Genomic DNA, 12,995 nt, shown 5'->3' with positions numbered 1-12,995 from the left:
CCACCTTTTCCGTATCCAGTGATACCACCACCTTCAACCCCCTCCCTTCTGCCAGAGAAAACACCACATTCAATATACGCCGCACATTTGACGAGAACTGTCTGCCCTTTACGAACCTCATCTGATCCTCCCCAATCACGCTCAGGAGACACGCCTCTAACCTAAGCGCCAGCACCTTCGCCAAAATATTGGCATCCACATTCAACAGATATATTGGCCTGTATGAACTGCACTCCACGGGGACCTTGCCCTTTTTCAGCAACAATGAAATGGATGTCTGTCCCATTGTCCCTGGCAGTGCCCCTTAGCCACCGTGTCCTCAAACATCTCCACCAACAGTGGCGGCAGCTTATTCCGAAACATTTTATAAAACTCCACAGGGAAACCGTTCGACCCCGACGCCTTACCCGCCTGAATCTTCCCTATCGCCATCCGCACTTCTTCCACCCCTACTGGCTCCTCCAACACTGCCCTTTCCTCTTCTCCTACCTCAAGACACTCCAATTGCCCCAGAAACTCCCTCATATCTGATTCGTCCTCCGGAGGCTCTAACTTATGCAAATTCTTATAAAACTCCTCAAATGCCTTCTTCATCTGCTCCAGTGCCACCACCAGCTCCCCTGTCCCTTCCTGGATCTAAACAATTTCTTTGTAGCCGCCTGTCGGCAGAGCTGGCCCAACAAGCAGCTGGCCTTCGCCCCATACTCGTACATGACCCCCCCTTGCCCGCCTCAACTGCCGAACCCTTTTTCCCACTGACAGAAGGTCAAACCTTGCCTGTAATTCCTTCCTCTTCACCAGAAGATCAGGGGTTGGATCCTCCGCATACCTTCCATTTACCTCAATAATTTCCTCTACCAACCACTGCTGCTCTTCATAGGTCCCTGGCGCAAAAGATCAGATCACATGGGGACAGGGGTGAACTAGCTGGATGGATCCAAAACTGGCTTGGCCACAAACGACCGAGGGTAGCAATGGAAGGGTGTTTTTCGGAATGGAGGTCTGTAACTAGCGGTGTTCCGCAGGGATCAATTCTGGGACCTCTGCACTTTGTCATATATATAAATGACTTGGCAGAAAACGTAGCGTGTCTGATTAGCAACTTTGCAGATGATACTAAGATTGCAGGAGTTGCGGATAGTGATGAAGATTGTCAGAGAATACACCAGGATATAGATAGGCTGCAAAATTGAGCAGAGAAATGGCAGATGGAATTTAACCCGGACAAATGCAAGAAACTATAAAATAAATGGCAGAACCATCAGGAGCAGAGACACAGAGAGATGTGGGCATGCAGGTCGACAGATTCTTAAAAGTGGCAGCACAGGTGGAGATGGTGGTGAAGAAGGCAAATGGCATGCTTGCCTTCATAGGATGGGGTATCGAGTATAAAAGCTATGTTACAATTATATAGAACGTTGGTTAGGCCACATTTGGAATACTGTGTCCAATTCTGGTCACCACACTACCAGAAGGAAGTGGAGGCTTTGGAGAGAGTATAGAAAAAGTTTACCAGGATGTTGCCTGGTATGGAGGGTATTAGATATGAGGAGAGATTGAATAAACTGGGATTGTTCTCCCTAGAGAGACGGAGGCTGAGGGGTGACCTGATAGAAGTTTATAAACTTTTTAGGGGTATAGACAGAGTGAACAGTTGGAGGTTTTTTCCCAGGGCAGAAAAGACAGTTACAAGGGGGCACAGATTCAAGGTGAGGAGGGAAAGGTTCAGTGGAGATGTGCAGGGAAGTTTTTTACACAGAGGGGGGTGATGGCCTGGAATGTACTGCCAGGTGAGGTGGTTGAGGCAGATACGTTAGCGACCTTTAAAACTTATCTGGATAGGGACATGGACAGATGCGGTATAGCAGGATACAGGTGGTTGGTCCAGATAGGATACGTGATCAGCGCAGGCTTGGAGGGCCGAAGGGCCTGTTCCTGTGCTGTATTCTTTGTTCCTCTCTTACCTCTCTGTCCATCTGAGCCTTCAACAAAACGATCTCACCCCTCACTACTGCTTGTAATGCAGACTGACTGTGAAACCTCTCCGTTCCTATTAAACCCAAAATAGTCTTCAATCACCTTTCCCATTTTTGTACAAAGATTCATGTCCGCCAACAACCTCAAGTCCAACCTCCATGCAGACCAATGTGCCAGCCCTTTCTCCAGGACCACATCCACCGAATGTGGAGCATGGTCCGAGATAACAATCGCCAAATATTCTGCCTTCCTTGCCACGGCCAACAGTGCCTTCCCACGACCAAAAAGAAAATCCTAGAATACACATTGTGTCCTGGCAAAAAGAACGAATACTCCCTATCTCGTGGGTTCAAAAACCTCCCGGGTACCCCCTCCCAACTCCCTCATAAACGCAGCCAACAGCTTTGGCCACCCCGAGGGGGTCAGTGAATGCGAATTGGGCCTACCACCTTCGGATTCAGTACCAGATCGGTCCAAGTCCCGTTCAAGCCACCCCCCAGTATGAATTGGTGCGTGTCCAAATTTGGAACGGCAGTCAACATCTTTTTCATAAACTTTACGTTGTCCCAATTCGGCGCTAACCAGCACCACCAACATCGCCTCCAAAGCATTTGTTACTATTACATACCTACCCCCTGGTCAGCCACCACCTTCTCCATCAAGAACCTCACCCTCCTATCCACCAGTATCGCAAACCCCCCGGGCCCTACTATCAAAGCCTAAGTGGAACACCTGATTTATCCTTCCGAAGCCTCACCTGGTCCGTCACCCTCAGATGGGTCTCTGGCAACGTTACCATGTTGGCTTTCAAGCTCTTCAAATGTGAGAAGACTCTTGCTTGTTTCACCAGTCGCCCCATCCATGCACGTTCCACATTACCACCTAGACCGGGGTCTCTCACCCCCTGCCCCTCCTATCAGTCATAACTGCTACTCCTGGTCCCGCCCAACAGGTGAGACCCAGCCCCACTCCTAATCGCCTTCAGCCACCTACCCCTCCCCCTTCCCAGAAACCCCCCAACCACTTCCTCTCCTAGCATCGTTCCCCTCCCCCCACCATTCACACCATCCAGGACCATCAAAACCTGTCCATATAGGTTCCAATGACCACGGCCCCTCCCCCATCTCCCTCCCATTCACTAGCCAACTTGTTAGCTAGCAGGTTGGCCCATGCTAGAGCCCCCACCCCCACATAGAGAAAACCCCACATCCAAACCTTCCAAACTCCGAGCACAGTAAACCCCCAAATCCAAAAGGTACAAATATTAAGAAATCCCCACAAATCTCCAAACCTTTCCTTCCCAAGCACACTGCCAGAAGAAAAAAAGAAGAAAAACAGAAGAGAAAAAAGATTAAAGGGATTAACACAACCAAAATCCAAACTCATTTCAGTCCCAGTCCTTCAGCCTTCACAAACGCCTCCACCTCCTCTGCCATCTCAAAGTTAGAGTTATGTGTGACTCTCAGCTTTGCCAGATAGCCCACCCCAAACCTCAAATTGCTTTTATACAACACCTGACCAAAGGCCGCCTGCCTTCTCGTCAGCTCCGCCGTGAGATCCTGGTAAATATGAATACCATCGCCTTACCACCTCGCCTCTCGGCTCCGCTTCGCCCATCTCATCACCTTTCCCTTTACCTGATAGCTGTGGAAGCATATCACAGGTCTTGGTGGCTCATTCTCCTTTGGTTTTGGCTGGAGCGACTGGAGAGCACTGTCTAGCCCGTAGAGGGAGGGGACCTCGTCCTCCCCAGTAAATATCTCCGCAAAGCACTCCGTCGGCCTCTGGCCCTCCAGCCTCTCAGGCCGTTCCACGATCCTTAGATTCTGCCTTCTTGACCTGTTGCCTAGGTCCTCCAATTTGACTCTCAGCCTTTTGTTACTCACCAGCACCCTCCGCAGCACCTTACCCATCGAAATGAACTGGTCGCTGTGCTGCGACGATGCCTCCACCCCCTTCAGCGCCTCTCCTTGCTCACGCACTGCCATCAATGACTTTCCCAGAGCCTCCTTTATCGGGGTAAGAGTCTCATCCACCCACTCCTTGAGCGAGGCCATCATCTCCTTGTGATGCATGTTGAAGTGCTTGGAAAACAGCCCCTCAAACTCCCCTGCCATCACTTTGGCGAGCTTATCCACTGTAATGGACGCAGCCCCACTTGGCGACTCTGCTGCCCTGATCTTTTCTCCCGCTGGACTCCCCACCAAACTTTCACTTGCCCCCCTTTCCTCCGGTTTCTTTTCTGAGGTTTTGACATCCTTTGATCGCCTTAGACTTTCCAACAAATAATCATACAAAATTCTCCCCAAAATCTGGTTGCAAAGGGCCAGAAAACAAATCATCTAACAGGAGCCACCCAACGTGCAACCTCCACCTACATGTCACCACGGGAAGTCTTATTGGGATATCTTAATAAAAGTTCTCTCCCCTTTGTACCTCACAAACTGCTAACTTGTGAGGTCTTTGCACTTTCTTCCTTGATGACTGATATTGGTTCAAAATGAAATGATTTTGACCATCTCATAAACCAACTACTTCAAGACAATAAAACCGTTCATGCAGTTGACCAAAATAATATAAAATAAATCTGTGTTTGGAAAATTTCCCTTGTGTATGTAACTATTGCATTTTTGCGAACATTTGCATATAAATTAATCACTGGGAAATCGAAACGGCCATTATTCAGGTATGCCTGCTTCCATGATCCATGGTCTTATCAAGTAAAGTTCTGTCACTGGGACCAGAGCTTTGTATCATTTACCTTAAAGTTCCGACAGGGCACTTACTCCTCTGCAAGACTGTCAAAACAAATAATTCCATGGGGACAGCTACTGCATTTCACTGGTAAAAATAGCAATGAAATGTTTTGAATATTTGGGTTTGAAGTTGTGATTTTTGAAAAATGTCAATAGAATCCTTTTGATTTCCTCCCCACAGTTCAGCTCTTAATATTTTCCTGACTGATGTTAACCAGGGCCAATTCTGCAACTTTGACATTGTCGAATATGCATGCTCTGAGGTAAGATATGTCACTGTTCAGAGTTTACATGGGAATGTAGCATATTGATAGATGTTTGAATTGGTGAAGTACATGAGTGCATAAGGGTTCATTTTACATTGCACTTTATTTTTAATCACGTTATTTTATTAGTGGGTTAGCACACAAAGTTAGGTGGTATGAGCTGTCAAGCATTTCTTCATCAATATTACTAGTATCAAAATGTACTTTGCAAGTGTTATCCATTCAACGAATGTGCAAATTAAATAAGAATATCGCGTCACCCCATTCCAAAAATTGTTTTAATGAGCATGACCATCAAATTCTATAATAATTTAAGTGCAGGAAATGACCCGTTGATTGTTTTTGCAGCAAGTTTGGTGTTTGAATACAGGTTCAGTATTGGAATGTAAAGCCCTGTTTTACCCTTTCTATGATGTGAGTTATATTGCTGAACCTCTGCATCAAGACTGACCCCATTAATGAACTGTTAATATGCTATAACCATGGCTGCTGGGTTCAATTCGTGGAATAATATAATTGTACGATGAGAGTAACCAAGTACACCGCCACCAGTGGAATTTATCCGGAAGTTGTGGTCACTGCCCGGGACTTCTCAGTGTACAATATGGTGGGTGGGAATACCACCACCAGTCAATTGCTCCGACAAGAAAAAAAACATGAAAACTGTAGAGTTGCAATAAAGTTAATTGAAGATAATGCTACACTATTGAGGCACAATCAATTTGGCTGGAGACAAAGTTGAATTCAAACTGAGACTTTATTAGTATCTGAAGTGTGGCCTCCTACAGCAGCTGACGAAATGGCTGCGAGCTGAAGGCCACGCATATTTATAACCCGGCTCCTGGGCGGAGCTAGCATGCAGGGGCCCAGGTGAACCTGTACAACCCTTAATATAGGAACATAGTGGTTTAGCACAACTATATAAATATTGTCACCAGTATTGACGATTTTAAAATGATCAATTATTATTCAGCCAGCTGAGTTTCATGTATACTCTATTAGAGAAACTATGGCCGTTATTTAATGGAGGTGATGGAGATTTCACACAAATTTGTGCATCACCGCTTTTCGGGAGGTCCCACAGTATTAATTACCACTTAGGCATGTGGTCAGGAACCCTCGGCTAAATTATGAGAGTAGTAAGGATGGCCTTTCCATGGGTGTCTTGCCACAAATGTCATTGGCCTTCTTTTATTGCATTCTAAAATCCTTCCAATCCTCAGGTTTACTACCATTTCTGGCAAGGAAACATTTATAATATTATACAACCCTTAACTTATTTTCATTTGTCACTTCACTTGGCGAACCTTCCACCGTGGATCTGCCAGGTGTCTCAGAAATTGGAGCTGCAAAACACTGGGATTGGAAGTTCCTTCTCATCGGGGGTCATGGCATAAACTGTCATGTTTCTGGGCAGATACTCTAAGGGCAAATTCCCGGCCCCATTAAGCCTGGCGTAAATCCCTTTATGACTTGAAACTTTATCGAGGGGGCCTAAATGAGGGCGGGAAACTGATTACTATTCATTTTAATTCACTTAAATATGCAAACTCGGCTTAACGCCGAATCTTCTGGGAACATTTTATGTTCCTACCCACCGGCATAACGTAAAGCCAACTGGGATCACTGCTGGTCTCCATAAACTGAGACCAGACCCCCCAGGGGGCTTTGAGGCTATTGCAGTCCCCGGGTGGTTGGGGATATGGCAGAGCACTGCCAGGTTGACACTGCCAAGAGGGTGGAGCCTGAAGGGGGACACATTGGGAGGGCCCCGATGCCTGCGAACATTGGGGTTACCTTGCTACACATGGGAGGCATTATCCTGATGAAAATTGAGGGGAGGGGGTCCCAATGTCCTTTGGACGGGAGGAGGGTCTTTAAATTCAATTTGAGTATGGGATGCTCTGATTTCTGTGAAGCTGGGTTTGCTGGCGTGTTAAGGCCCCACCCCTCACACTACTGGCGCAAGGCAAACCCCTTCTCCCCCCCCCTCAAGAAAATGGTAAAGTATGGGAAGATCTCAACAAAGAAGAATTGTGTACTTTGTGATATATTAGATTAGTAAAATGCTTTATCTGATGCCCTAATCCATTATAATTTTCAAACCTGTTTCTTTGCAGACTGATCTACTGATGGCAGGTTTAAGCAGTGATGCCTTGTCTTCTATATTTGACTGCTTCATTGGCCCAAAGGCTCTGAATACCTCAGATGAAATGGCATTGAGCACTTTTCTTCAGCTGTTTGAGAAAACCACGCTGAATGATGCACTGGAGAAGTTCAACAGTAGGGTAAATAATTTTTAGCTGCATGCACTTGCTTGTATTTCCTTGGGGATAGAAGATAAATGGTGATCTGATCAAGGTATTTAAATGTTAAAAGGGTTTGACAGGGCTATTACAGAGAAATATTACCAATGATGGGATATTCAAGAATGAGGATCTGTAATCTTAAAATTAGAACCCACTCCCCTCCTATTTATGAGGGAAATTAGGAAACATGTTTTCCACACAAAAGGTCATGGAAATTTGGAATTATCTCTCCCATTTCCCTGTAGGCCTGCAAATATTTCCTTGTCAGAAAATGGTACAATTCTCTTTTGAAATCAACAATTGAATTTGCCTCCACTACATCCTCTGTGCATTCTAGACCCTAACCACTCCAAAAGTGAAATGCATAATATCTATTGCTGGCTTATAAATTGTGACTGAGGATTGAATTTTACAGTTTGAGGTGGGGTGAAGAAGTCGGAATGGAAACTGAGTGGCCTACTTGCTCCTGCCATTGCTGTTTTAGTTCGCAAATCAAGTGTCACAGGGCCAATTAGCAGCTGCTTGATAGGGAGGTGGTCAAATAATGATGCAAAAGGGGTTTCTGCTCTAAATCTAGGCCAGAAGGTCAGGCTGGAGAGGGGTTACTTCATGAACAGGAAGTCAGTCACAGCCACCAACTTAAAGGCTCCCCTGCCCCGCAATCTCTCTTTATTTCTTATGGCAGACTCAAAACAGTGAATTAATGAATTAAAAAATAAATAAATAGTGCCACCTTCACCAGTAGACTCTGTGGTTACAGACAGCCATACTCCGTTTTTCAGGCCTTTTCTCTCGTTGTGCCACTTCTTCATACCTGATGTAAAGTATTCCCAAAACGTTTCTCGGCAGATGCCTGGAAAATGGAGCGTACGATGAGAAATTACATACAATTGGGTCTTTGACAAGCTCAATTGCTTGCTAACAGGTTATTTCTAAATAGTGGATAGGCTTCTGATTTCCATGCCTACTATATTCCAATACGATTGGAGACTGGCTTGATCGTGTCGGATTATCAACCTAACTTACATCATATTTTACATATGCACCTGATTCACGATTGTAATATTTAACCCCATGTGCCAACAGCAAAGTCATAAGTTTACTATATTCTTTATCTTGTAAGTTCTGTAAACCAGTCTGTTAGATGCATGCTTATGAATGCAGAATCCATCATTCGTCATTTTGAGTTGAAGTGCAGACCACTGAACAGTTTCATTTTATTATGTTGCAGTACTTTAAGACCCCCATTAACCAAAATAAACATGCTGATGATTAGAACCAAATAATAAAATGAAACTTCACAAATCCATTAACCAGAGTGCTTCAAGGAGCTATTTAATCTCTACTATGGTTATAGCATCAAAAATGAATACATACATTCCAATGTATATTGGAGTTAGAGAAAAAATAATGTAGATGGCCCAATATGTCGACCATTGAAGCTTTGAAAAATTCTTTCAGAAACAGCGAGTGGCTTGCATGTCAGATAAAAATGTGAACCCCTTGTGTAAGTGAGGGAGGACCCTTTCCTGTTCCTCAGTTGCTAGGCGCGGTTTGCCTGTGCTGGTATGTCTTAAACTTCCACGCACCTTCTGGGCAACAGAGCCTGCATTGCCTGCTTGGTCCCAGTAGTTGAATTATAAGGGGAGTATAATCATAAATATGTATCTGCGAGCTGGAAAATTGAGGTCAGCTCCTAACGTGAGGATAGCACTAAACATGCCTTTAATGTCTGAAAAATGGAGGACTGATTTAAATGTCGAGTATAGGCTGAAACATGTATTTGACTCCGAAGAATGGGATTTTCTTCTACACGGATCGACTTTAATGTTATAATCCATGTATTCCTAATTTTGAGGGAAAATATTGGATACCTTGAAAGTAAACAATTTGATACATTGGCTTCCACCTTAGCTTAAGTCCTTGCAATCTCAACCAGTGGATCTGAGTCAAACTGCTATCCAATATTTGGACTGGTTTAGTTCAGCTGGGAGTATTTGGACTGGTTTAGTTCAGCTGGGAGAACCTTAGTATTTCCCACCTAGGAACTGCTGGATGGAAAGGAGGTGTTTGCTTCATTGTTAAGTGTTGGGGAAGGGAAGTGAGAGATAAACTAGCTGTCACACATAAGCAAAATACTGTAGCTGCTGGAAATCTGCAATAGAAACATAAAATATTTGAAGCACTCAGCAGTACTGCTCACCTGTGAAGAGAAACAGAGTTAACTTCTCAAGTCAATTACCTTTCATCAGATCTGCTGTGAGCATATTTTAAACAAGAACAGAGGCAGGGAAAAGGGACTAAGGAAAGAACAAAAGGGATGGTTGATGATATTGCAAAAGACAGAAGTGACTATATGACAGAAGAGATGATAGTTCAAAGCAGAACGAGATGGGAATAGGGCATGTATAAAGACAACGATTAGATCCAAGGAGGTGCAAATGGTTATTGGCATTTTAGCCAGGGGAGGAATGCATGGGAAATCTGATAACGTTGCTGCCATGGCCTGAAAATGTGTCAGGAGAAAGGCAGTTTGATCCCATGGTGCTGACCATTCCTCTGGTTGTTTCTTGATAAGGGATCATTAATCAGAATGGGTGATAATTTTGATAAAACATCTCCGTTCAGTCTTCAAAATTGACCCTGAGTTGGCAGTTCTTCCATTCCTCTCTGACCTGTGCATTCTTCGTTTTCTATACCAATATGATGAAACTCAAATTAGCACCTCCTCCTCTATCAAGAATAACATTAAATTTAACTTTCAATCTTAATCACCCCTCCCATTTTCTCTCAAACAGCAGGTGTTGGTAATGGAGGATAGGTGCACCAGGGCCATTGAGTGTGAGTTGGTGCATAGGTTATTAATTTTTCCCTTTGCTCATTATCTCTCAATCCTCCCTGCCGTCTGAATGAAACAAATTGCCTCCAGTGAGAAAAAGAATGCCATCAGTTTTGAAACTGCTAAAGAAATCTCTTCAGTCACTGGGTTTAAGGATGTTGGCCGGGATTCTCCATTCCCTGCTGCCCCAATACCACGGGAACTCCACTTGGCAGGTGTGAGTACTGCCAAGTGCAGTCTTGGACAATTTGACCCAAGAGGGTCAGCCCTTTGCTCAGGTGCCCCTCTTCCACTGCCAGGCTGCAGAAGGAGGGTCCCCCAAGGGTCCTGTGGGCCAGGCGGGCTCGAGCTGTGGGTAAGGGGGATGGGGAACCATGGCTGGACGGCTCCTTCCACCCCTGAGCAACCTGAAGATCACTCTTGGTAGCCCTCTGTTCAAAATCTTTGTCCTGGTCTGCCCTGTTTAAACACCGCTGCCTGACAGCTGATGATGAGACCAGACAGTTCATTGCAGAACCAGGGACACTTTTCCTTTTCTCACATTTGCTCCCTTGACCCTATGCTTTTAAAACTGCCTGTTATTGAAGTATCAGAGCCTTCCAAGAAAGCCGACAGCATTTCAAAAGGCTTGAGATCCTTTTGAATTGCTAAGCATTCATTCAATTTCACAGTGCTGTAATTTTAACTTGCCTTTGCTTGACAGCCTAATGGTTTAAACACAGCTGCCAGGAGGTTTGTTTATTTATCCTTCTCCTCACGCTTGAATGCATCTGAAGCACGGTAGCACAGTCGTTAGTACAGGTGCTTCACAGCTCCAGGGTCCCAGGTTCGATTACTGGCTTGGGTCACTTTCTGTGCGAAGTCTGCACGTTCTCCCCGTGTCTGCGTGGGTTTCCTCTGGGTGCTCCGGTTTCCTCACACAGTCCAAAAATATGCAGGTTAGGTGGTTTGAACATGCTAAATTGCCCTTGGTGTCCAAAAAGCTTAGGTGGGGTTCTGGGTTACAGGGATAGGTTGGAAGTGTGGGCTTAAATGGGGTGCTCTTTCCAAGGGCCGGTGCAGACTCGGTGGACCGAATTTCCTCCTTCCACTGTAAATTCTATGATCCATTGACCCTAACCGTAATGTTTATAAACATTCTTGTTATGATTGACAGCTGATGACCACTTCAAAGCAGGTTTCAAAATGGTTTCATTTACTCTTTTCTAACCACATAAAGCACTTTGCATTGTTGTGGGCTTTCTCCGAGGGCTTTCACACTTAAAAAAACAACTCCTCATGCATATGTGGTGTGGGGGAGTATGTGCTTCCCCCCATAAGAAGGGGGTCAACATTTGCATTGTTGAGGGAAGGGGGTCTGGCGCTGGATGTTTGGATTGGGCGCCCATTCAAAATGGCGGCCCGAGACCGGAAAGTGAAAGGGAAATGGCGCGCTTGCCGCTATGCATAAATTTGCATGGCAAAGGTATGGGAATAACACCTCGGCGACAGTCCTAGTGTCAGCAGCCATCAGTTCTGATTCTCTGGTAGCGGGAACATTTTGATTCTGGAAGGAGGATCCTGCCCTTTTTCCTTAACCAGAGTTTCCTTCCCACTGTGGTTAATAGAGCACCCAACCGGGTTCGACCCATTTCATGCACCTTTTCCTCCTTCCCTTCCTCCCAGAACTATGATAAGGTCCCCCGTCCTCACTTTTCACCCCACCAGCCTAGCATTTAAAGGATCATGCTCCACTATTCACTCCATGTGCAGCATGATGCCACCACTAAACACACCTTCCCCATAGGCCACCTTCAGACACACCTTCCTCTTATTTCCCCCCCCCCCCATCAGCATTTTGCAGGGGCTGCTCCCTCTGTGACCCGGGTCCACTCCTCCATCATGCCCAAATCCCTATCCCCTTCTCACAGCACCTTCCCTTGCAGTCACAGAAGGTGTAACACATGGCCCTTTACCTCCTCCATCCTCATAATTCAAGGCCCCAAATACTCCTAACAGGTTAAGAGTGTTTTATTTGCACATCCTCCAATTATTCGCTAGTCACAATGCGTTCTCCTCTGCATTGGGGAGACTAAATGCAGACTGGTTGATCGCTTTGCGGAAAACTTCCCACAGTCCATAAGCATTTTTTAAATGTTTATTGTACCCAATTATTTTTGTTTCCAATTAAGGGGCAATTTAACATGGCCAATCCACCTAACCTGCACATCTTTGGATTGTAGGGGTGAAACCCACACAGACATAGGGAGAATGTGCAAACTCCACACGAACAGTGACCCAGGGCTGGGATTCGAACCCGGGTCCTCAGCGCCGTAGTCCCAGTGCTAACCACTGCGCCATATGCTGTCCACTCAGTCCGTAAGCATGACCCCAACCTTCCTGTTGCTTTCCATTTTAACTCAGCACCTTGTTCCCATGCCCACATGTCCATCCTTGGCCCCCTGCAATATTCCAGCGAAGCCCAGCGCAAGCTGGATGAGCAGCATCTCATCTTCCCATTAGGCACGTTACAGCCCTCGGGACTCAATGTTGAGTTCGGCAACTTTAGATTTTGACCTTTACTCTTCTATCTTAAACCCCCCTGTCATGATATTCAGGTAAACATGATAGCACATACATACTGATGGACAGATCAACGGACCAATCAACACACACACAACACCACAGCCAATCACAGGCAAGAGCATACACAGTACAAAACAGGGAACACAACACTTCCTGAGCATTTCAGCAGGAGACAGCTCAGGGCACAGAGCTCATAGCAAGCCACTCAGACATCCACCATGTGCTGAGTGCCACTACAAGATAGTATTAGGAATAGGTCCACAGATTCTAGGGTTATGATCGA

At 45.5% G+C, this 12,995-nt stretch overlaps 1 protein-coding gene across 2 annotated transcripts in view; it reads left to right on the top strand.

The window, feature by feature from the left end:
- The window catches only part of LOC140394069 (uncharacterized), a 405,190-nt gene that overhangs the window by 281,181 nt on the left and 111,014 nt on the right, over positions 1–12,995 (top strand). For both annotated transcript variants that reach the window (XM_072480880.1, XM_072480881.1), the window contains exons 53-54: positions 4,915–4,996; positions 7,120–7,287. In XM_072480880.1, coding sequence (XP_072336981.1) covers positions 4,915–4,996; positions 7,120–7,287 — 250 coding nt within the window. The remainder of the gene's footprint in view (positions 1–4,914; positions 4,997–7,119; positions 7,288–12,995) is intronic.

The sequence above is a fragment of the Scyliorhinus torazame genome, chromosome 17 (genome assembly GCF_047496885.1).
Source record: "Scyliorhinus torazame isolate Kashiwa2021f chromosome 17, sScyTor2.1, whole genome shotgun sequence".
NCBI classification, from domain to species: Eukaryota; Metazoa; Chordata; class Chondrichthyes; order Carcharhiniformes; family Scyliorhinidae; genus Scyliorhinus; species Scyliorhinus torazame.
Note: the sequence above shows the minus strand (reverse complement) of the source record. Positions and strands in the feature narration are given on the sequence as shown.